The 26,973-nt window shown below is 33.1% G+C and overlaps 1 protein-coding gene across 1 annotated transcript; it reads right to left on the reverse strand.

Annotated features, from left to right (window-relative positions):
• Window positions 1-302: 302 nt before the first annotated feature.
• Window positions 303-26,963, reverse strand: LOC127712753 (trafficking protein particle complex subunit 12-like). The gene is made up of 14 exons (XM_052219367.1): window positions 26,921-26,963; window positions 20,895-21,108; window positions 17,969-18,808; window positions 13,588-13,799; window positions 13,095-13,211; window positions 11,174-11,287; window positions 8,448-8,586; window positions 7,218-7,330; window positions 6,619-6,682; window positions 6,339-6,412; window positions 5,782-5,880; window positions 3,772-3,869; window positions 3,328-3,415; window positions 303-2,874 (listed from the first exon to the last, which is right to left on the reverse strand). The coding sequence occupies exons 2-14, from the start codon at window positions 21,100-21,102 to the stop codon at window positions 2,632-2,634; spliced, it is 2,409 nt and encodes an 802-aa protein (XP_052075327.1). The 5' UTR covers window positions 21,103-21,108; window positions 26,921-26,963; the 3' UTR covers window positions 303-2,631.
• Between the last annotated feature and the right edge of the window lie 10 nt (window positions 26,964-26,973).

Genomic DNA, 26,973 nt, shown 5'->3' on the forward strand with positions numbered 1-26,973 from the left:
AATAATTTGGGTTGAACAGTAATCTGAGGACCAACCCCTTCTCCTCTGTATGCTCTGAAGCAAAATTAAACTTGTTTTTAATGATATGCTAGATGTAATGGTCTGTAGGATACTGCAGCAATTTAGCAGTAAGTTGGATAAAGGTGTTATTAACCTTTAAGTCTATGTTAAAACAAATCAAAAGATTAATACCTTCATCTCAAAAGAAAGCATCTTATTTATATCACTGCTTCAACTATTTTCAACTCATACATGTTAAAATCATATCTGCCTCACCAACTAACATCAAGACAACAGAAACAAATGTTTTAATAATTTATTTCTAAATGCATATAATTTTTTTTTAATTAAATACAATGCACACAATGCAAAACACAATAAAACAAACTGAAATAAGACAAACAAAATAATGTGAGAAAATTATTGCACTGTCCCTATTGAAAAATCATTCTCTAAACTTCATTCATTTAGATTTCATTTAAGAAATTATCTCATGATTTTTTTTGTAAAACAATATGGTTCCGTACCATTATTCAAATTTTCATGTCACAAAACAACAATCTGTTTCATTAATAATTAAATCCAAATAATATCTGAATATTTAGACAAGTTCTTTTGTTTTAAGTTACTAATGTTGTAAGAAATGTCTGAAACCTAGCTAAAAAGTTTTGGTCATGAAAAGTCTTATTCATCAGATAATATGACCCATGCATATTGACCAAAACTTTCTCTATTTTTAGCTTAATAAATACATTGATAAAGATTATTATTATTCTGTTACTTTGCATCTTTTAATTTTGAAATTCAATATCAATTTACCTTTTGACTGTTTAAAAGAAGACTTATTAAAATACTACAAACACATATTTAATCTAAGCATTGCACAAAATTTTGTTTTTTCTGTACTGTTCATGACATTGCTGTACTAAATCTATGTCAGTACAACAGCTGATATTAGAAGATCATCAGTTTAAGAACTTTGAGCTTCAGTAACTAAGAACATTATTTGATTTGTTATTACTAGTACTGTTTTACTTAGACAGTCGACTCTTGTTATCTTGAAGTCAGCTGGACCAGAGAAATATTTTCGAGATACCTGTAGTGCGACTGAAATGAATACCGGAAGTCTGACAGACCAAGGGACACAACTCTTGCTAAGCTTGGTAAGGCTAAAATAAATACAGATGAATATGGGGATCCATAGTCTGGTCTGAGATCGGTGTATCTGTACACATATGAATGGTCTTTTATTATTATAATAATATTATATGTTCTTTTTTTGTTCTCAAAGTTATTTCTTTTTAAAGAAATTTGTGAAAATTAAGACTTCTTTTCATTGTCTATTATTTCGTCCTTTTTCCGCAAAAGAAAATATAAAAGATTAAAGACGCTGATTGAGTAGTTTTTATCACTTCATGCACAACCAAGCTCATTAATGAATGATTACCGTTAATTTATATAAAACATTTAAAATCATATTTCATAATCCACAACAACATATCGCTTTAATATTATTAATTTTCAGGATCAAAGTTGTCAGATTACCTTGTCAATCCATTTAAATCCCTGAGGTCATGTTTTGACACATATATGTATTTGTTCCAGATAAAAAATGTAATTTAAATGCATGTTAACCTTGGAACCATAAATGTTACGGGTAAACAAAAATTTCGCCTCAGTAGGAGTCAAAATACATATATTTATATGGAACAAAGTTCGGGACAACGGGAAAATTTTGGCTCATCCGAAATTTCAAGTCAACCAAGTTCGAGACTACAAGAGTTAATTGTAGCTTTGTTTTTGTTGTTTATATTGATGTAATTAAGTGTTTATTCGGAACTGGCTTTTATTGTCTATTCCTCTGTACCGTTTGTCATACCACTGATTGGAATAAAAAGGTAGAGGATTGAGTAGTCAAAACATTAGATTAACATCAAAACATGTTAATGTTTCTGACCTATATCAGAAATCTTGTCTATTATTATCTTTGTTTATTTATTACTTTTATTTTCTGTTAGATAAAAGGTGTTTACGGCAACTCTCTGTATTAATATTCAAACACAATTGTCTAGACTAAGAGAGCTTGACACATGGTACAGACACTTATCTATCTTAAAGACCTTTAGTCAAACTCTTAGATGACTTGGGTGTAATTATGTTTGTGGACTTAGGTTTCATTGAGTAATACTCATCAAAATCTCCTGTCATTTATGTAACAAATGGGTTCCATGAAAATAATCTGGAAAAAAGTTTGGTCCTTTATACGATGTATTGTCAGATGTTTTTTTTATAATCATAATAACTTGATTTCAAGATATTCCAAAGAAAATATATGGTAGAAAATATCCTTTAAATCTTGTACGTTGGAAGTTACCTAAATGATGCAAACAGAACTGTGATTTGAGAAAAATAAATATGTTATAACATAAGTTGGTCCCTTTTTATTATAATGTACAGGATACTGTTCCTCAAAGCAATTGCATCCTTTACAAGTAGATAACTTAAAAACACTCGATTTAAATTAAAAGATTTTTGAATTCAAATCATACTGTTGCTTTGTGAAACACTAGCCAGTTATTTTCAGCAGGTACTGTCCACATCCTATGAAGCAGTCAGTATATGGTGCAAAGTTCAAGCCATTTTCAAACAAGCAACAGGAAATCCGTCACCCTTATGTCTACTGACCAGGTCCAGTAATGCTTGTTTTTTATGTAAAGCCCTTGATGATTCTAGTTCATATAAAGTACACAAGTTAAATAAAACTCCTTCATGTAAATTCCTCTCAGGATCTTCATGAACTAAGACTTCCAGACTCTTCAAAGCATCCATTAACTTTCCAACATACAAGGAACAAACAGCCATATTGTTAACAGCCTGTCAAAAGAAAGGTTGGAACTGTTCTAGTTTCTATTTCATATACAGGCTCATTTTACAATACTTAGGAATGACAGTTTAAGAACCACACGGATAAAAAAAAGTATTTCATTTTCATAAAAATAATTTATTGCATTTTTTAAAAAACTTTTAAACTGGCCAAATGTCTTAATTATTCAATTAGCACTTGAAGAGAAAAGACTAGCACCAGTATTTACAAACATCAATGATAATTCTGTAGGGCTATGACTCACCAGTCCATTTTAATTTAAATAGAGCACTGAAGTTGAGCCAATAGTATTTTAATTGCGTCTTAAATTTGAAAAAAAACATTCTAAGAATACAGAAGTATTTGAAACGTTAAACAATTCAAGAACAAACCTGATCAAAATCTTGCTTTATTTTAATTCAATTCCTGCATTATCAGAATAGGACTAATTACTTTATACTTACTGAGGAATTTTTTGGATCACATTCAACAGCATTCTTAAAACTCTGGAATGCTTCTGAAAAGTTGTTTAAACACATGCCCTCTAAACCTCTGAAATTAGCGAAATTAAAATTATTTTACATGAATGGATTAAAGAAAACATTTAATTGTTTACCTTTCCATATATTAATTATGATATATGTTTTTTTTTCTTTCATGGTGATAGGGTTTTCTGCAATATAATGTGTTTTCAACATCCTAATAAAAATTAGTAAAATACAGATATGATAACACAAATCTAAAGCGGATATGATCAATCAAATGCTGAAAATAAATCAATTACCACCTTTAGCAGGGTTATAAAAAAATAACCTCATATATCTATATTCTATCATTGAAATTGCAAAAATAAATACATTTTACTGTAAAACACATGGACTAATCATAACTTGTATATAGTCTCTTACCTATTTATAAAATTCCTACATTTAACATATTTATCTTGACTATCAGACAATACTTCTGCTTGTTTAAAACAGTCTTTGGCTTTTGGTACGTTACCAATCTAAAAAAAGTAAGAATAAAGTATACCTAACTAGTTCATTCAATTAAAAGATTCAGGCAAATAACTAAATTCTTCTTTTTTAACTTGGATATGAGTTTGTATCAGCTTCTTAAAAATCCTTAAAAAAATAATGACTATTTAAAATCATATCAAAAAGATGCTTTATAAATACATAGTAATGTATTCACACGGTAACTATGACAGATTTTAACATTTTAAAAAAATTCGACCAGAAATTAATAACATTTTTGTAGCAAAGGAGGGTTTCTATTTTTAAGTCCACATAAGCTTCATCACTTGCTTCTTAACTCAAAACATAATAAAACTGTTAACACAGAGATATGTCTCGCCTTTTTTAATTTTGATAATGCAAATGTTGAAATTAAAATAGCAATACTTTTAACATGTAAGTTATGCAAATATTCAAAGTCAATGAACCATGACTGAAGGTACATGGCAAAACAATCTCCGTGGAAATGAGATGTGCCAATGCTAATACAACTGCATACCAAATACCATTGACTTAACATAAGTTGTTCCCTTTAAACAAACCTAAACACAAACATTAACTCGTAAACTATGTAAAAGTTTCAAAGTCAATGTACCATGATGAGGGGGCGGGGCTATATAATCTCAATGGAAACGAGACTTGCAAATGCCAATAAATTTGCACACCAAATATCACTGACTTAACATTAGCGGTTCATCTTAAACTGATCTAATCACAAACAAATACATGTAAACTATGCAAAAGTTTCTAAGTCAATAGACAATGACTGAGGGGGCGGCGCCAAATAATCTCCATGGAAATGAGATATGCCAATGCTTATACAACTGCATACCAAATATCATTGATTTACCACTAGTGGTTCCCCATAAACTGACCTAATCACAAACTAATAAATGTAAACCAAGCAAAAGTTTCAAAGTCAATAGACCATGACTGAGGGAGCAGGGCCAAATAATATTCATGGAAATGAAATGTGCCAATGCGAATACAACTGCATACCAAATATCATTGACCTACCACTAGTGGTTCACCATAAACTAGACCTAATCACAAACTAATACATTTTTGACGCCGCCGACGCCAGAAACAGCATACCTATATCATTTTTGACTCTGTTAAGTCGAGACAAAAATCTGTATTCAAATTTATATCAAAGTGATCAGTGTGGTCTTTAAGTTAGAGTGCAGAAATTTTTCAAGTTATATAGGGGCATTACTCTAGAACGTTAAGTACCTCACTGCCCAAATTCAAACTTTGTCTGCCAGTTTTGGTTCTTAGCATTGTGTACAAGTTTCATAAAATTTGTATGAGGAAAATTTAAGTAAAAGTGTGAAAATGAAAAAATTTGCAATGTTCCAAGTTATAAAGGGGCATAACTCTAGAACAGTAAGTAACTCACTGCCCAAATTCAAACTCTGTCTGCGAGTTTTGGTTCTTAGCATTTTGTATGAGTTTCATAAAATTTGGATTAGGAAAACTTAAGTTAGAGTGTGGAAACAAAAATGGGATAGACAGAAAGATGGAAGGAAAGAGGGAAGGAAAGATTGAAGGACAGACAGTGAAGGGTAACACTTAATGACCCCATTGCTTAAGGCGGGGGCATAAAAAGTTCAGTCAAATACAATCTAATGAAATTTCCTTGGTCTAAGGGAAGTAATTCTGCCAAAGTTGGTAAAACTTGGTTATTGACTAATGAACCAAAAATCAGATCAATATCTGCAGGCATAAGATAAAAAGCCTGAACAACTGTTATGTTTTGGAAGGCAAAATGACAGACATGAGTAACACTAAATGCCCTGGCCACTTTGTGAGGAATGCATAAAACAATTAGGGCTTTTTACTTTCAATCAAAAATAAGTTAATACCATGTTTGATGGTATTATTTGATCAGATCAGCTTTACCTGTAAGTATATTCTTCCAATGCCACTTAGTAGGTCAGCCTTACAAGAACAATCTTTACTCAATATAGAATCATATACACTCACAGCAGCTTCATAGTCCTGAAAAAAAAACAGATCTGTAGAAAAGGTCTTTCCAAAAATTTGCTATTATCTGTTTTCATTTCTTTCATCATAAAATTTAATATTTTCAAAACTAGAGTAAACTCAATGAAATGGATTATGATTGACTATGTTGTGGTCCATCATTAATTGTTGCTTGCTTAACATCCAATAGCAAATTAATGAGATCAAGGTCACACTACATATTTCAAGTTTGCAAATAGGAATTGTAATATTAACACACTATTGTTATAAGGTCTAACTAAAGTTACAAAAACTTTTTGTTGATGCACCATCAACCTTGAAAAGGAGGTCAAAGTAAGACAGCTATGTACAACTTTCAATGATGTAGAAAATCGCTATTCTCAACTTTTTTTTGCCTTTTGAAGTTTTTTAAAATTAACCAACTCATACTGATATTTCAGTCAGGATTCCACAAGTAAAATTTTAAGTCTCACCTTAATTGCTAGGAATGTATTCCCTATGATATATAATACTTGTTTTTCTCTTTCCTGCCATAATTCCTTGGAAACTACAATAGAAATATAAATAAATTTATCTCTTTATGGAAATTACAATATATAAAATTTTATTGAAATAAATATCTTTACAAATAAAATGCAAGTTTCATTGTAAGATCCCAAAAAATTGTTATATTCTATAACTAAAGTTTTGTCAATCACATCTTACTTCTTGCAAAAAGAATGTATATTATCAGAATGTCTATATTTTCTTTACCTTTTCTACTTTCTGGAGTAATCTCTACTGTACTTCCATCTTCAGCCAAACCATCTATCAAAATCTATAAAAGTAACAAATCTAAATGATAGATTTAGGACACACATATAACTAAGTAACCAGAGCTAATACTTTATTAAAACTATGATCCAGTGACTGCCAATCAGAATTTCATACTAACTAAAAGTATCGCATATTCCATCATATCAAAATGGGTATTCCCAAAAAAGAGAAATTGCCTAAACCAACTAAGGGAAACAAAAATAATTAAAAAAAAAAAAAAACTCACAATTGGCATTATGTGGTAAAGATTCTGAGATAATTTCTTTAGATTGTTACTAAGGGTTAAGAAGAACCTGATACAGTTGTTTACCATAGCATGAAGATATGAGAAAGTCCATGTCATCCCAAAGTAAACCTCAACAATTATTCAGACGAATAAATAAAACAAGAAAATCATGAAAGTTTCTGTGAAAATATCAGAAAAATCTGTCAAGTGGATCAGAGGCAGTTACAGATACAAAAGTGGAACAAACTTCCCCCATCACTATACACAGCCCGCTTCAGAAAGTGATGTGTATAAAAAAGTTTCTGCCTACCTTTTGTGCTACAGCTAATACATAGTATAGTCTATCTAAAGCTTCATGTGACCTGCCTAAATAATGTGGTAATTCAGCATGTAATATTCTCATACCAAAAGGGACCATTGAACCTGAAAATCAATACAATAACTTGAAATCTATAATAATTTTTTTCATAAATACAAAAGATTTGGTTTGGAAATTTGGCTGCATCTGTAGAAAACTTAATACAAACAAATGGAGTATTACATTCTAATTCTAAACATTCTGATGCGTTTTGGCATTTTTCAACTGATTTTTTCAAGTTTGTCCTTATGTTGTGCTGACAGACAGAAACTTATAAATTTTTAAATAAAATTTAAATAATAACACTTCATTAGACAGTAATGTATTCAAGATATTAGGCAATTTGTGGTTCAAAAGTAAGACATCCCTGAGCATACTCAATAAATAGCATGTTAACATAACTGAATAATCCAACAAGAGTGCACATGCTGAAATGTGAGGTCAATGTCAGATAAACCAAACTGGAAATACATGTACACCTTGCAATCATTCAATACACCAAATATGCTTTAAATATAGTTGATCTATTGCACATAGTATCTAAGAAATAAACTTAACCAGGAAAACTTAAGATTGACCAATGAACCATGAAAATGAGGTCAAGGTCAGATGATAATTGCCAGACAGACATATACACCTTACAATCATTCCATACACCAAATATAGTTGACCTGTTGCTTATAGTATTAGAAAAACAGACCAAAAAACAAAAACTTAACATTGAGCAATGAACCGTAAAAATGAGGTCGAGGTCAAATAAAACATGCCAGACTGACATGTACATCGTAAAATATTTTCATACACCAAATATAGTTGAACTATTGCATACAGTATTAGAAAAACAGAGTTATCCTATTACTCATAAAAAAGAGAAATTAAGAATACTAAAAATCTTAATTTTTTTTTCAAGTAGTCAGTGAACCGTGAAAATGAGGTCAAGGACAATGGACATATGACAGACGGAAACTTCATAACATAAGGCATCTATATACAAAGTATGAAGGATCCAGGTCTTCTACCTTCTGAAATATTAAGCTTTTAAGAAGTTTGTTAACGCCTCCGCCGCCGGATCACTATCCCTATGTCAAACCTTCTGCGACTGAAGTCGCAGGCTCAACAAAAATGTGTTTGAGGGATGATATATACTCTTCTAGTTTACAAACTTCTATTTTTACTATCTACCTTTTCTGCCTGGATACATCCTAGGATAATATTCATAGTAGAGATCAGGAGTATCTAGATTCTGGAATGCTTGGAATTCTGATTCAGCAATACTATAATATCTCAACTTCATCAGCAAGGCAAAGCGACAAAACCATAACTATAATTATAAACACAGAACATATACTGATTAACTTCATAATTAAGGTAAGGTTATTGAGTCACAACTATAATAACTGACATGGAACATACTGATTTAACTGACAAGTTAGGACTTTAAAAATAAGGCAAGGTGCCTTATGCTCACCCTTATCTATATCATGTATAAAAGTCACTTATGGAAAGGAAAGGCAAAACAAAATAGCTTATATATACAATGAAAGAACCTTAGTGAGCGCACTCACATACCCCACGTCCCCACATTGTCATTGGAGAAATAAAATAAGTGTAAGAAAAAAAAATTGTATCAGAAAAAAAAATTGAATCAAAATTTCCTGTCAATATGCACATCTACATAGTATGTCCTTATTATCTACACAGTTTCATGAAATTCTGTTGTGTGGTTTGAGAGGAGTTGCGATGACAAAAGGTTGCAGTAGTATATTGGGCAAATAAGTTCAAAGGGGTGTAACTCCTGGAAAAAAAATTGAATTGTAATTTCCTGTCGATATGCACATCTACGTAGTATGTCCTTATTATCTGAAAAGGTTTCATGAAATTCTGTTGTGTGGTTTGAGAGGAGTTGCGATGACAAAAGGTTGCAGTAGTATATTGGGCAAATAAGTTCAAAGGGGTGTAACTCCTGGAAAAAAAAATTGAATCGTAATTTCCTGTCGATATGCACACCTATGTAGTATGTCCTTATTATCTGAAAAGGTTTCATGAAATTCTGTTGTGTGGTTTGAGAGGAGTTGCGATGACAAAAGGTTGCAGTAGTATATTGGGTAAATAAGTTCAAAGGGGCGTAACTCCTGGGAAAAAAATTGAATCCTAATTTCCTGTCGATATGCACATCTACGTAGTATGTCCTTATTATTTGAAAAGGTTTCATGAAATTCTTTTGTTTGGTTTGAGAGGAGTTGCGATGACAAACTGTTGCAGTAGTACATTAAAGTAAATAAGTTCAAAGTGGCGTAACTCCTAGAAAAAGAATTGAATCGTAATTTCCTGTCGATATGAACAACTACATAGTATGTCCTTATTATCTAAAAAGGTTTCGTGAAATTCTGTTGTGTGGTTTGAGAGGAGTTGCGATGACAAGAAACAGGACTGACGGACGGACAGACGGATGGACGGACAGACGGACAGAGAAGGACAGACGGACAGACGGACGGGTCAAAAACATTATACCCTCCGCAACTCGTTGCGTGGGGTATAATAAACTGTTATCACAGAGATATGTCTCGCCTTTTTGTAATTTTGATAATGCACATGTTGAAATTAATATAGCAGTATTTTAACATGTAAGTTATGCAAATATTCAAAGTCGATGAACCATGACTGAAGGTACATGGCTAAACAATCTCCATGGAAATGAGATGTGCCAATGCTAATACAACTGCATAAAAAATACCATTGACTTATTATAAGTCGTTTCCTTTACACAAAACTTAACACAAACATTAACTCGTAAACTATGTAAAAGTTTCAAAGTCGATGAACCATGCTGAGGGGGTTGGGCTATATAATCTCCATTGAAACAAGACTTGCAAATGCCAATAAATTTGCATACCTAATATCATTGACTTAACATTCTGGCTTCACTTTAAACTGATCTAATCACAAACAAATACATGTAAACTAAGCAAAAGTTTCAAAGTCAATAGACCATGACTGAGGGGGCAGGGCCAAATATTCTCCATTGAAATGAGATGTGCGAATGCTTATACAATTGCATACCAATTAACATTGGGCTACAACTAATGGTTCCCCTTGAACTGACCTAATCACAAACTAATACATGTAAACTAAGCAAAAGTTTCAAAGTCAATAGACCATGACTGAGGGGGCAGGGCCAAATATTCTCCATTGAAATGAGATGTGCAAATGCTTATACAACTGCATACCAATTAACATTGGGCTACAACTAATGGTTCCCCTTGAACTGACTTAATCACAAACTAATACATGTAAACTAAGCAAACGTTTCAAAGTCAATAGACCATGACTGAGGGGGCAGAGACAAATAATCTCCATGGAAATGAGATATGCCAATGCTTATACAACAGCATACCAAATATCATCGACCTACCACTAATGGTTCCCCATAAACTGACCTAATCACAAACTAATACATGTAAACTAAGCAAACGTTTCAAAGTCAATAGACCATGACTGAGGGGGCAGGGCCAAATAATTTCCATGGAAATGAGATATGCCAATGCTTATACAACTGCATACCAAATATCATTGACCTACCACTAGTGGTTCACCATAAACTAAAACTAGACCTAATCACAAACTAATACATTGTTGATGCAGCCGCCGCTGTCGCCACCAATGACGCCGGAAACAGCATATCTATGTCTCGCTTTTTGACTCCGTCAAGGCAAGACAAAAATGTAATCAAAATTTGAAAATCTTTCTGTGAGTAAAATTCTATCAGAATTTATCTGACCTACTTATGAAGAAACAAGATCATGCTTTTTTCAGATTATTTATGACATCTTTACACTAAATATGTTGAATGTGTACTGATCAACCATACCACATCTTCTTATTTCATAATGATAGGTTATCTAACCTACTTGTAAAGAATGAGTTGTATGAGTGGTGATCTGTCCTACTTGGTCTGGACCCTGTCCTGTCTCTGTCAACAACCTCCCTGTTAAATCTACGGCTGATCTGTAACAACCTCCAGCCTAAACAAAGAATCAATAATCAAACAATTCTACATTTACATGAGTTAAAAGTTTGCACAGACAACAGATACTCTCTGAAAGGTACATAAACAGAAAAGCAAAGAATAAAAAGATGAACTGTGAGCTATTGCTCACTTTTAATACACCTACAATAAGTATTTGTAAACTGGAAGTTGATAAGTGATAGATGTGAAAATGCCTCACATGGTAAAGCATGCTTACCAAACTGCAGGTCTCTCTGATTTGTAGTTCTTGAGAAAAAAGCAAAATCAATTCATACATAGCCTAGGGTCTGGATGGGATTTACAGAATAGAGAATAATACCCAAATAAATGTGGATAGTGTCACATGTGGACACAGATGATGCCCCTGCTTGCATATCATATAGTTATAAAGGGACATAAGTGAAGAACAGTAAAAGTGACGCTACCCAAATTTGAACTTGATCTGAGTTTTGTGGTAATAAGCATTGTGTGTAAGTCTCATAACATTTGGTTGAGGCTAACTTAAGTAGAGAACAGAAACTAAAAATTCAGCAATTTTTCTATTTGTAAACACGCATAACTCTAGAACGGTTGTGTATAAGTTTTATAACATTTGGTTGAGGCTAACTTAAGTAGAGAACGGAAACGAAAAAATTCAGCAATTTTTATGTTTATAAAGGGACATAACTCAAGAATGGTAAAAGTGTCGCCACCAAATTTCGTACTTAATCTGTATTATGTAGTAATAAGCATTGTGTATAAGTTTCATAACATTTGGTTGAGGCAAACTCAGTTAGAAAACGGAAACAAAAAATTTGTACTTGATCTTAGTTTTGTGGTAATGAATATTATGTATAGGTTTCATGTTTGGTTGGGGCAAACTTAAGTTACAGAATGGAAACTAAAAATTTTGCACTCTTTCGATTTATAAAGGGGCATAACTCAATAATGGTTAAAGTGACACTACCCAATTTCAACTTGATCTGTGTTTTATCAGTGGAAGTCAAAATTAAACATTGCATTGTATAAAGCATTGATTGTAGTTGACTCAACTATAGTCATGGACAAAGGAAGATAACTCCAATTTTAAAAATTACTTGATATTTAGAGGAAAATAAAAATTTTGCAATTTTTCCATTTATAAAGGGGCATAACTCTAGATCGGTTAAAGTGATGCCACCAAAAGTAAAAGTGTAATGTTGATTGGTCAAAAACTAAGTCCATATTCAGTAATATACAGAAAAAATAAAAAAAATCAAACTTTTTTCTTCAGATGTTATTTCTTGAACTTGGAAAAGCTTATTTCTATATTTCATAACATTCCATCAAGGTTTAACAAATTTATTGATGTCAAAAAAAGGTAATCCAATACTGTATGTAAATGTAAGTCTCTAAATCATGAAAATGCTTCTGCAATAACATGTCATAGGCTTGACTAAAACATGTCATAGGCTTGACTAAAAACAAGTAAAAACTGTGGAAAACACTTCAACATCAGTTTTCAATATGTCCTTTGAATAGAAATTTTAATTACTAAGGTATGTATCCCTTGACAAATACCTAGTGGATTCAACTTTTGGACTTATGTTTTTTAATTTTTTGTTTAGTGTGTTTTAGTCTTTTTTTCTTATTATTATAACATTTACCTAGTGAACCAATATAAAACTAAATTCATATGATTGTAAAACTTATTATTTTGGGTGCAGTTGGTTACCTAAACAAGTCAGATTGCTCCATTGGGATGTTGAATAAAATTTAACTCAATCCTAGACTAAATAGTTTTAACTCTACACTTTATAACATTGATAAAATAATATACATACAATTAATTTTTGGAGTCCTTCTATATTTTGTGTAACACTGTCTACAGTCAGCACCTGTCTCTTTATAGCTTCCTGTTCTCCCATATAACGATATACTAAATCTCTCACTGGATCACCCTAAATAAACATCAATCATAGCAATCAGGGTTAATAAAAAAAGGTAAATTCAGAACGTTATTTTGTATAAAGAAAATAATTTTGTCATTTACTGGTAGAACAAACACATTCCCAATAACTAATCATGAAGCTTGTGAATGAACAATTTAAAAGAGCATACTTAAATTGATAACCCCTCTAATACTTGCTTTTCTTCAATCTAAGATTTACCTGAGGTTCATTGACTAGCAAGCCAGATGTATTTAGATTTACCTGAGGTTCATTGACTACCAAGCCAGGTGTACGAAGATTTACCCAAAGTTCATTGACTACCAAGACAGGTGTACTTAAATTAACCTGAGGTTCATTGACTCCAGACAGGTGTACTAAGATTTACCTGAGGTTCATTGACTACCAAGCCTGGTGTACTAAGATTTTCTGCTACAGGTGTGAAGTTTGTATGATCTCCTGGTAGCCAAGCATCATGTTGGCGATCTGAATCACTCATCTGAATACTTGACAGAAACAAGTCCTCTCCAATTGTATCTGAGAATGCTGTAGTGTGAGGTGGTGTTTTTAAGGGTACTTCAGTTGATATTACTTGAGTTGCTGTAAAATCGAAAACATTCATGTACTCAAACTTTAAACTCTAAAGTTTGATATTTGTATAAAACAAAATATAAGATTGTAAGCATATGGAATAAAAAATTTACCTAATTCAAGGGATATTAGAAAAATGATGTTTATACCAGTGTTCCCCCCAGGATTTTTGGATAGCACCAGGGTAACACGTGTGGACTTCTTGGTGAAATATTTCATGCAATCAGTTGTGTCGCGTCGCGTCGCTTAGCTCTAGTTACTGTAGTTTTTATGTCTCTTGTTTTGTTTTAACACTGTGGTACTGTGTTATGTAGACATTGATTCAGAAAATTATTGGTAAAAAAGAAGTAAATAAAAAAACAGTTTGTATACTTTAATATTTTTTTTAATAAATAAATTATGATTCATAATAAAATATTCATCTGAATTTAAAGTAATTAAATCTTTTATAAAATCCAAAATCAATAAAAACAAGAAATGATTGTAACAGGATGCTGTTACGAAGTCTCCCAAACGAAGCTCCCATAATTCGTAATTCCCAGGGTCGCCTGACATTGGGCAACGTCCAGTGAAAATTGGTTTGGTCCAGTAAAGTTATATGCATGAGGGGTGCCTGGGGACTAACCTTGTATATCATTCAAATCATCTTGGCATGACAAACCAGAATATATATGGTTTAGGGGTGGGGATCTCGACCATTTACAAGATACTAGAACATTGGGGGTGGATAGGAACCCCTGGGGAATGACCCTATACATCATTCAAATGTTCATTACATGACGAACAGAACATATATGGTTTAGGGGTGGGGATCTCAATCATTTACAAGATATTAGAACATTGGGGGTGGGGGGAACCCCTGGGGACGACCGTATACGTCATTCAAATGTTCGAGACATGACAAATAGGAATATATATGGTTTAGGGGTGGGGATCTCAACCATTTACAAGATATTAGAACTTTCTCAAATGGCAGGGGGTTGGGATGACCCCTGGGGACTAACCCTGTATATCATTCAAACCATCTTCGCATGACAAACCAGAATATATATGGTTTAGGGGTGGGGATCTTGACCACTTAGAAGATATTAGAACTTTCTTAAATGGCAGGGGGTGGGGGTGACCCCTGGGGACTAACCCTGTATTTCATTTGATGTGCTTTATCATGACAAACCAGAATATATATGGTTTAGGGGTGGGGATCTCAACCATTTACAAGATATTAGAACTTTCTCAAATGGCAGGGGGTCGGGATGACCCCTGGGGACTAACCCTGTATATCATTTAAAACCATCTTCCCATGACAAACCAGAATATATATGGTTTAGGGGTGGGGATCTTGACCACTTAGAAGATATTAGAACTTTCTTAAATGGCAGGGGGTGGGGGTGACCCCTAGGGACTAACCCTGTATTTCATTTAATGTGCTTTATTATGACAAACCAGAATATATATGGTTTAGGGGTGGGGATCTCGACCATTTACAAGATATTAGAACTTTCTCAAATGGCAGGGGGTCGGGATGACCCCTGGGGACTAACCCTGTATATCATTCAAACCATCTTCGCATGACAAACCAGACTATATATGGTTTAGGGGTGGGGATCTTGACCACTTAGAAGATATTAGAACTTTCTTAAATGGCAGGGGGTGGGGGTGACCCCTGGGGACTAACCCTGTATTTCATTTGATGTGCTTTATCATGACAAACCAGAATATATATGGTTTAGGGTAGGGGATCTCAACCATTTACAAGATATTAGAACTTTCTCAAATGGCAGGGGGTCGGGATGACCCCTGGGGACTAACCCTGTATATCATTCAAACCATCTTCCCATGACAAACCAAAATATATATGGTTTAGGGGTGGGGATCTTGACCACTTACAAGATATTAGAACTTTCTTAAATGGCAGGGGGTGGGGGTGACCCCTGGGGACTAACCCTGTATTTCATTTGATGTGCTTTATCATGACAAACCAGAATATATATGGTTTAGGGGTGGGGATCTCAACCATTTACAAGATATTAGAACTTTCTCAAATGGCAGGGGGTCGGGATGACCCCTAGGGACTAACCCTGTATATCATTCAAACCATCTTCCCATGACAAACCAGAATATATATGGTTTAGGGGTGGGGATCTTGACCACTTAGATATTAGAACTTTCTTAAATGGCAGGGGGTGGGGGTGACCCCTGGGGACTAACCCTGTATTTCATTTAATGGGCTTTATCATTTAGAACATTTTCAATTAAAAAGATTGTGTCTATCACAAACGGTTTTCAATTATAATCATTTGAAAATTTAAAAAAATAAAATCCCATAGGGTTCTATAGTAAAACCCTCTTTTCTTTTTGCCCCTCAAAGTACCCCTTTATAAACCCCATTGCACAAACAAAACCCTGATTGCACCACCAGACATGTTAGTCTAACATATTGTGAAACTCTAAGTTAATCTGACACGTGGTTTTGGAGAACGGGTGCGGACAAGTTCAAATTTAAAAGCGGCGGAAGAAGAAGAAGAAGAAGAAGAAGAATAATAATAATAATAAGAACTGAGCAAAAACAATAAGTCTTCCCAAACTTCGTTTGGGAGACTTAATAAAATATCATTCAAAAGAGAACAAAAATGTTCAATTTAAAAAACTTTCTAGTTTTTAGAAAAAAAGTTGTTGTATTTGAAAGGATTCCTGTCATATAAAGAAGATATAAAATTAACAAGAACAATTGCAAATATTGTTTTATTATTTGAACCAAGTTTCTATCTTAAATTTTAATAAAAAGAAATTTTTCATAAATTTTAGAACATTTTGCCATAGATTTCATGTAAATATTAACCTTTCTTGTCTTTGGTGATAATCAAACATAAATACAGACTTAATACTGCCCTAAAATCTAAATTTTTATTTGTCATGAACCATTTAAAAAGAATTCTTAAATCTATAAATTTATCTTTGGTCTATAGATCTATAAGTAATCATATTCAATGTCAACAACTAAGTCTCCCTATTTTCCCGCCTAAATGACAGGAAGTAGATATAAATAGATTTAACATGTGCTTATGGATAAAATTTGCAAGATTACTTCTGTTATTCATTAATTATGGATATAGATATCCAGTTTGAAGGTACAGTCATCCATTTTATTTATAAAATATAATAGATTGCAATTAATTGTAAATAAACTTGAATATTCTACGTGAACTAACTGGGTCATGTGATATGTACAGACAGATACTACAGTTTGAAACCCGACTATCATGCAATAACTATGTCATAATTAAAGATAATATTGGCCATGGTTTAATCAGAGACATATAATACTATAATATAAGAATTGGGAATGTATAGTTGTCCATTATACGTAATGAGCCACCATTATGATGTACAAAAAATGTACCTATTGGGTCAAGACACTGTTTGTGTACAAAGTATTTGCCGACTTGTCACAGGTCAGTGCTTGGGTGGAGAGTGAAGCCATAAAATAGTTATCTGTGATCATAAAGTTATGAACTCTTAATTAAAACACAAAAGAATCATGTTACAAGTGTTAATTACATCGATTAAATCCAATCAACAAGGTTAACCTCATAAGGTAAATCGATCACGTGGTGTAAACAATCTGTGTTGAACTGGTTTGAACTGGTCAAATTTCACCTGGAATTTTATACCGCACGGAAAAGATTTAACAAGTCGTTTAAAACTTTACCGATTTACGATTTTTTAACTGAAAATTTTAGCACCACGGAGAAAAATTATACATCGCGGTAAGAACGATACCACCACGGTAAAAAATTATACATCGCGGGCCCCCGGTCCTTTAAGGGCCTGGGGAGAACACTGTTTATACAAAATATCGGGTTAAACCATATCAATAATAAGTGTTTCCCTTTTTTTGCAGTAGTCATGTAGTAGTTAGTGGCTTGATATCTATTCAGATTATCTAGTAAAACTTAAAATAATCAACAACAAAAAATTGACCAGTACTTCAGTTGTACCTCTAGCATGTGTCTGGCCACATTTAACGGATGACAACAGTAATTAATTGTTCTTTTTATAACATGGCAGATTCAAGTAACTTTTTTTCTCTTCTCGTTTAAAAATGTAGATCTGTCAAGTCTTGTGACAGTAAGAAAGAAACTGTTTCAGATCAATTATTTTGCTTATTTTTCAGTTACCTGTTTCAAATGATGGGTTAATCTCAGCTGTTGGCTGACCTAGGGGTTGACTTGATGGGATGTTAGCCAATGGTGAATGCACTTTTTGATGTGTTGGTGTAGGCTGACTTGGTAGTTGACTTGATGGTACAGGTGGTAGTGGTACTGGTTGATGTGTTGGTGTAGCAAAAGGAGAAAACTGGTTAGAAGAAAACTGTGACACTGGTAATGGAGATATTATTGGTTCACTGCCAATAGAATGATGACTAGCAGACGACAGTTGCCTGTCAATACTTCCGACAAATCCAGATTGTTCTGGTTCATTCTGATCAGATTCAGACAGGTGCATCTGATGTATTCTTTCTGAAAGTAAACTACTTCCAGGAGACACACCATACTCTGTGAATTCAGGATCAGGGTCATTTTCTGCTGTAAACATTTCAAAATCTTCTTTGTCATCAATCACTTGTAATGAGGCTTCCATCACATTTACATCACTTTCAACCTGAAAGTCAACACTTTCTGGTTCTTCATGAGAGAGTCTGGATTCTAAATGTTGGTGTACACTGCTTTCTTCTTCAACAAAATTTTCAAACACATTTTCTTCCAGAATCTTTTCTTCTGTTTGATTAGCATCTTCTGTTGACACATTAACAAAAGCTGAGCTGTTGAAAGGGTCATCAAGTGAGTTCTGGTCAGCAAAATAACTACTAATATTTAATTGGCCCTGAGCCTTATCAGTGTGTTTTAGTTCTTCAGCTAGACCTGGCATTTGATCTGTCACCTTCTGTCCCACATCACTTGTTTCTGTCTCTAGTTTTTCATCCAGAATACCTGAGGCAGAATCACTGTCTGTAGATTCTGTATAATGTAAAACATATATTAGATATTACTCCTGTGTTTTGTATAATCCCGATCTGATAAATTGTTTAGTTAGTTTGAACATATTGTTTTGTTCAAAAAGGACAAATAGCAATCATATCACATCTTCTTATATTTATAGACACAAGTTTTTCTACATATGAATTGTATATTAACTGTTAAATTATTTATTCTACCATTCAGTTCAATAAAGTTATTATTATTATAATATTATCTATTAAATTTTTATAATAAAATTCAAAACTTAATGGGAGCATACTGTGATAACTCGAAAAGATAAAAACCATGAAAACTGTGTGCTTTTATTCAGACAACACTTATACTATCACCATCACAATAAAAAAAATTATAAAACAAGTTTTTTCATTGATTTTCTGCAAGATAACAAAAAAGTCCAGACAACTGATTGATTTCAGAACATTGGTATGACAAAATAACAGAAGGACAAACATGGGTAATACTCTATGCCCTGGCAACTTAGTGGCCCAGGCATAAACACATATGTTGTATTCTGGTAACATTTAGGTATATCGAAATAGTCAATTGCACTTACAGCTACACCATGAACAATGTACAATAATTCATTTCAAAGGCTGAAGAATTGTCCCTTTTAATAGAATAAGTGTAATCATTTACCTAACCATGTAGATTTAAATGTGTTAGAACAAAATTGACATTTTCAACAAAAAACACATTTAAATTTAAATTTGAATAAATAATATTAGAGTTGCAATTCTGTACATCCTGTTGAAGATTAAGTGATGTTTCTATTGAATTTTAGGGCATTTTAAGAGAAATGGAGAAGAAAATCATGACATTGCTGACAGAGATTGCGATAAATATCTACTTTGGAAAATCAAAATCTTTTAAATATTTTCCTAACAGGACATGAACATGTAATAACTTAATAAGCATGTATCATCAAAAACAAAGAGAAAAATAACAGTATAGTAAAACAAATTAGACAAAACCTGATAGTCTTCATCTGTATATTCTCATAAGATTAAAACAAAATTCAAGGCTATAAAAGATAGTTATAAAGATAACATACATGTACATGTATGCATAATATTCCTGTGTTTACCTGTCATTTGCTTTGAGTGACTTGAAATGAGGACATTTTTTGGCCCATAAAACTTTCAAATTCAAGGTACATGTATATTTAAAATAGCCTTGGTAGAACACATTTTCATTTTCTTATTTAGAATTCATTTGTTTATTTACAATGTATATTGAGAAAGGGTTCAAATTATGAGAACCATAAACTGAAATAACGAGTGAAACTGCGAGCTACTGCTCACTGATGATACCCCCGCCCAAATATTTCGGTAAACAGGAAGTTGTTGAGTGATGAATCTGAAAACGCATCACACGGTATAGCTGACTTATATAAACCCTGAAACCAAATTTCAGAAATTCTTGTATTGTAGTTCGTGAGAAAGATGCGACGAAAAATATTCATGGGACGGAAGGACGGACTGACTGATGGACTGACGGATGGACAGACAGAGGTAAAACTGTATACCCCCACTTTTTTAAAGCGGGGATATAGCAATTTATTTTCTCTTTAGTTATGCCTACTTCATTTATCATAATCTGCTGATAGTTAAAATCCAACATCTTCACAGCTCACATAGAAAGACAACATCTGTTATTTTATTCACCTTCTTTTTTACAAATCTATTTTAAATCTATACTGCAAGATAGATTATATTGTCATTCCTATATATCCATATATTGGATAAATCTTCCAAAAATTTAACTGATAAAGTAACTGCCTCTCATTTTAAGTACTTCCTATTAATTTCAGTTTCGGTTAATGTGGGAATGTTTTATTAAAAATTTTGCCTGTATTTGAAACAAAGGTATATATTATATCAATTGTCAAGATTTTTTTGCAGGCAATATGAACAGCTACACAAAATTTATTGTCTTAGTATTAAGGTTATATCAAAATTCAATGAATCATGTAAACTCTTGGAGTTAACTTGTTAAGATGACAAGCCATCTTTTAAAAACTCCTTTTTTAGTATCTATAAACACCTATTTTTGTATTGATTCTAACCTTTAACTAAATCTGGTATGGCTGTAATAATATCTTGAACGTCTTCCTCAGCTGCTGTTGGTTCTAGATATACAGAATCTAAAGTATCTGTTGTAGCAGAGTGTCTAAGAGTTGTCCCCCTTATAACAACATCAGGATTTTGTAGGTGGAATTCTTTTTCTGATAAAGATTCATCTTCTAAAAATTCTTCAACATTATCATCAGCCATTGTCTACTAAAGAAATAAAAGTTTATATAACATATTCTGAAAATGTGTGCTTCATCAATAATGTACACTGTTATAAAATGTAGATGTTTAGTGCTCAGCTATACAATTTGTACTTTTGTAATGTCCATGAGTTTAAAGAAAGGTTAGTATATAAATAACACATAGCTGAGAGGGTGATAGAGCAGATTGTTACCCTGAGAAAACATTGTCAACTGAGGCGAAGCCAAGGTTGACAATGTCTTTTCGAGGGGTAACAATCTGCTCTATCACCCTCTCAGACATGTGTAATTTGATTTATTATACTGAATGTTCTGTTATTACTGTCTATTAAATTTCAAATTCAAAGTAATAAACTATGTCGTCTTGTACATAACAATCATCCATATTTATTAAAGCGCAAACTTGACCAAGCGTCTCTGTGAAGGGTAATAGAGTATTTGCCATGGGATAGAGTAAACTGTCTCCCTCGTATTAACCAATCAAAATCTGGCATTTTGACAAGAAGTATAATAAAACCAAATAATAAGGACAACTGAAGAATTTATACCGACGCCCCATTATGAGCCATACAAAGAGTGACATGATTCAATCATACTCTAAGAGCCTATACCTCCCGCTCATACTGCAACATTTAAACAGGTCTTTATGGCATATGCCCTACATTCACCAAAGCTACATACGTACATCATATAAAGTTCATTTCAGCTGCATGACAGAACCTATATTATTTACTGAATGCACTGCCAGTATTGGTGAATCCTTGATCATGTTGATAGGCAAATTAAAATTCTACAACAACACATGTATAAGGAATTTGAGTGGTTGGAAATTAATGAAATTGTCAATAAGGTTGGTTCTTAGGGAAAACTTAAGTTCCAAAAAAGTTAGCAAATCTGTGGCAAAATAATCCAAATCTTGAACCAAAAAGAATAATTCTGAAAGTCCATGACGAAAATATATTATGCATTGTACATGTATGTACCCTTTATTTCAGAGTACATTAAGGTTGGATGTGATAATTGTGAAAATAAGATTCATTATGAAAAGTTGTTGTGTATTTGCCACCATACCTACAAACTGACGTTGACCTTTGTCTCAGACATTTATAGAAATGTAATACTGATCAACCATGGCTCTGCAATGTCTGCTCTCATTCCAAGAAATAAAAAATCTAAACTGTTCAAACTTTTATGTCGCAATTTTTGTTCGACTTTAATTCTGTGTTTGATTGTAAGTGTTGCTGTCCATCTATTGCAGTACATTCAAAATTTTGCAATTTGTTTCATCAAATCAAACTATTCAACTTGTCAGAAATTTCAACTGATTGCTGTAGAAGAACCACAGTCAAGTCTTCAATATGCAAAGTAATAAAATAAACTTTGTTTTGGGGAAATCATTGCTAGAACTGCATGCAGTAATCCCCTATCTATTAAGTAGAGAATTGTCAAATATGAGAGTACAGGGGGGAAAGGCTGTGGATTTTCTATAAAATTTCCATATTTAAACAACAAAAGGGTACATATTCCTTAAGGAAGTTCATTGATGAGCTCAGCTGAGCACAAAGTAACTTTCTGTTTCAACACAGCCTTATTAGTTACACTGAACATGCTGAATGAAAAATCTTATATTGGACAAGGAATATAATGATAATGCAAGACTAGAACTTATAGGGTAAATACTTTCATTTGAGTTTATTTAGAATGATAACAACAAAATAATGCTGAAAACAATATTTTTTATTGAGTAAACAAGCATTTAATCTTGCTTAGACATGTGTCTAATTTATTTCAATGTTTCTATCCAAAATAATAAGAAGTTTAAAGGATGAAAACAGGTGATCTGCAAAGTTTCTCAAATTTTCTAATAATGCACGATTTTAATATTGTACATCTGCTATGTGGTAAGAAAATTTTGTGAAAAGCAAAAACTGCCAAATGTAACCTTTTCAAAATATAATTAGTATTACATATAAAAATAAGAAGATGTGGTATGATTGCCAATGAGACAACTCTCAACAAGATACCAAATGACACAGAAATTAAAAACTATAGGTTACCGTACGGCCTTCAACAATGAGCAAAGCCCATACCGCATAATCAGCTGTAAAAGGCCCGAAATGACAAATGTAAAACAATTAAGTAGGTTGTTAGTCATACCCTACAAAATCATTGATGCATTACGTAAACAACACATGGCTAATCAAACATTTGAACAATGAACAAAACAAGAGAAATGAATACATCTTTATTATTAACAGCAATATAAATTATCATGATGAGCATCAACTTAATTCAAACCAAACAAACATTAATGCAGAAATGAATATTATTCCTGGATTTGCATTGGTTATACCGGCGTTCAGTTACTGTCAGCTGAAAAAAAAAATGCCCAAATTTTGTCCGACTTATACGAGGGTCAAGACTAAATCCTTAGAATTTGGAGCTGAAAAGGGCACCCGACTTATAGTAGGATCGACTATTATACATCCCAACAACAAAAAGACACTAAGTACAGATCTGAGAGTACTCACAGTTACTGACAGCTAGTTCAAAGCCAATAACAACTAATAAAAAAAATCATGCATCTAAGACTAAAATGTATATTGTTTTTCTTTAATTGTTTAACATTTCTTACCGATATTACATGTTACTTTTATTATTCTTCCCTTAGTTTATTTATTTTGTATTTACATTGTGTCATAGGTCAAATTTATTTGTTCAGTGTATGTTCAATGGTGTTAATATGTCCTTTGATTGAGTTAAGCTATTTCAGTTGATATTTTATAGTGTGTCTTTCTATGTTGTGATGTTGCACTATTGTTTCAGAAAAAGGGTGAAGGTTTGGTACCATTAAAACGTTTAAACCCGCTGCATTTGTTTGCACCTGTCCTAAGTCAGGAATCTGATGTTCAGTAGTTGTCGTTTGTTGATGTGGTTCATAAGTGTTTCTTGTTTCTCGTTTTTTATATAGATTAGACCGTTGGTTTTCCCGTTTGAATGGATTTACACTAGTAATTTTTTGGGGCCCTTTATAGCTTACTGTTCGGTGTGAGCCAAGGCTCCGTGTTGAAGACTGTACTGTGACCTATAATGGTTTACTTTTATAAATTTTTACTTGGATGGAGAGTTGTCTCATTGGCACTCATACCACATCTTCTTATATCTATTGATAAATTAGATCAGGAGAAAAAGGCATATTTTTAAGATCATTTCTTGCAATTACAACCAATCAACTTACTCAGGTACAGTATTCAACAATCGATTGAATAGACTTTTAAAATAAATTACTATTTGGAACCATCATCCCCAAAATCAATCCCAACCTTCCTTTTGTGGTATTGAACCTTCTTAAAAAATTTCATAGAAATCCATTCACTTAAACTCAAGTTATTGTCCAGAAACCAATGTGTCTTCGGACGACGATGCAGACGACGACAATGACATCATACCATTATACGATCCCAAAAAATTTTTTGCGGTCGTATAAAAATTAACAAACAATAGTTATACATGGTTTTTAAGCATTAAGAAAGTCATTTTGCTAGAAAACTTAAGACTCATTGTTTCAAATGCAGTAAAACATATTAGCTAAAGCACTGTCTATATTACAGTGACAAATGTTATTTAAGAACTAAAGCACTGGTCTTGGAACACTGGGTCATGTAAGAAGTACATGTCAGTGGCGGATCCAGAAATTTTCATAAGGGGGGGCCCACTGACTGCCTAAGAGGGAGCCCGCTCCAGTCATGCTTCAGTGATTCCCTGAATAATCAACCAAATTTTTACAACAAAAGGGGGGGCCCCGCCCCCTGAAAAACCCTCTAAATCCGCCTCTGCATGTACAAGCTGACTTTGCTGCCTTTAGTTTAATACACTTGACTCTGTACTAAAGTAATCCTGATCCTGGTAAGTTTATTGTAGTTGTTAGGAGGCTGTGAATTGTCTTTGAGTCAATGTTTGTCTGCTGTCAGTTAGGACTGAAACTGTTATATAATGTCCCAGGTTTGAATCTTCTTTAGCAGGGACTAAACTTAACGGTCGCCCAGTAGCCCAAGGCGACCAGATTTTCGGGTGGGTGAATACATTCTATCATCCTGATAGCTGGCGACTGTAAAATATTTTGCTGTGAATCCCATTTCTACCCTTTCCCCCGCAATATAAACAAAAAACTGTTCCCAAATGGAAACCTGATTGTCTAATCAAAGCGGGAAAATTAAAGAGAGAATTTCCGGAAACCTATCAGTTCATTTTAATAACCAAAACCCGGTCGGACAACTAAGTTTTCGATGCAAAGTCATGATTTGACATATACCCCTTCACTAAACATGTGTTCTTATCTCTAATTTAAAGCTTCTACGATTATTTCATTATTGTTTAGTGTTTTCGTATAAACTGTTGAATCTGCATTGCTTTGGAGATGCATTCCTGACCAGTTGTCCAGGGAGTCATTACAAGCCTGTATTTGACGATAAACTTGTCCAAGCATCGCTATTTACAAAATCTTCAATGAAAATATGAAACGCAAAATCTTGTAAATAAATTTCAAAATATCTATATTGCTATCCAATCTTCAATAAAAAGTAATTGAATAATGTTTTTTGACAAACACTATTAGAGGATGTCTTGGATTTGAAATAGCATTTAATGATTCATAGAAACAGCCATATTGTCAAAATGTCAACAGGAAGTTCAAATTGACGGGAGACAATTTTGGTGGGAAATGTACTAAAATCAGTACTGTCAAATCTTATGATATATTTCTGGTGGTAGTAATTAAAATATTATAAAGTTATCACACATAATCTTTTCCAGGCTCAAAAGCTACATACATATATAGGATTACATAAAAAGGCTTTAATAGTAATGAAATTAGAATAAAAATTGGTTGGGCCCCAAAAATTTCAACTGGGCCCCTGAAAAAAATATTTCGAGGGCCCAGCTGGCCTCTGGAGAAAAAGAGTTAAGTTTAGTCCCTGTTAAGCATGCTGAAGGTCCTTCATGTCCACATTGGAGTGTGAAATAGCTAGTATTTCTTTGCTGAGTTGAAAGTTTATTTAATGTTTTTTTTCGGCATCAAAACCTTCCGGTCGATTTTTTGAAAACAACTTTCCACTTTTCATTCAATGCCAGTATTTATTGGCGTGTGCCATAGACAAAAGCCATATCGAGTATTTAACATCCTATCACCTGTTTATTGTTCAATCAAACTATTATCACTTGTTAATTAGCCACCGGTTGGCCAGGTCAAAATCTCCACATATTACGTAATCAGTAATCAGGTAATGTCAGTTACATCGGTTACGTTCTATACACTCGGGTTTTTACGTCTTCAATAACAAACATTTGTAAACATCGTAGTAAAAAATGCTGCCTGAAATTTTTCATTCATGATTTTTTTATACACTGGACTTTTTTCTCTTCAACAGGAGGACGGGAGGAGACCCCTGAAAACTGGATTTTTGTCCTCCCTATGTATTAGCCTATGACCTGATGACTATGTCAGGAGGTTCACATGTATGCATGGGTCAATTGTCACTTCTCATGTTCAAGAGGCACAATTGTATCAATTGTATTCAATCATTATGATAGTTTAGAGTTGATCAATTCAATCAAGTTGACTGTCTAATTTAAATGTGAGGTAATTTGATCATGACGTACATCCTTCCTTGAAGTTGAGAACAGTGCAGTGACAGATACCATTTGTCATAATTTTCCGATTGAAATGTCGATGGGGTACGAAATTGTTTGCAGACAGGACAGTATGTTATAAAGGAAATTGACAACCACTACTTAAAAGGAAAGGGAATACTAAATTCTACCTGCTGACTGTCTCTAGCGAACGAACACTGTGCTGTGTATACGTCATCAAATT

This window comes from Mytilus californianus, unplaced genomic scaffold (genome assembly GCF_021869535.1).
Source record: "Mytilus californianus isolate M0D057914Y unplaced genomic scaffold, xbMytCali1.0.p SCAF_1, whole genome shotgun sequence".
Classification (NCBI taxonomy): domain Eukaryota; kingdom Metazoa; phylum Mollusca; class Bivalvia; order Mytilida; family Mytilidae; genus Mytilus; species Mytilus californianus.

What these genes read in the sequence shown, in the direction of transcription:
- LOC127712753 (XM_052219367.1), bottom strand. Translation starts at nt 21,102, where the DNA reads ATGGCTGATGATAATGTTGAAGAATTTTTAGAAGATGAATCTTTATCA. An exon ending in ATACATTCCTAGCAATTAAG is followed by an intron (nt 5,881 to 6,338) that starts GTGAGACTTAAA and finishes TTTTTTTTTCAG; the next exon opens with GACTATGAAGCTGCTGTGAG. An exon ending in GTGATCCAAAAAATTCCTCA is followed by an intron (nt 2,875 to 3,327) that starts GTAAGTATAAAG and finishes TTCTTTTGACAG; the next exon opens with GCTGTTAACAATATGGCTGT.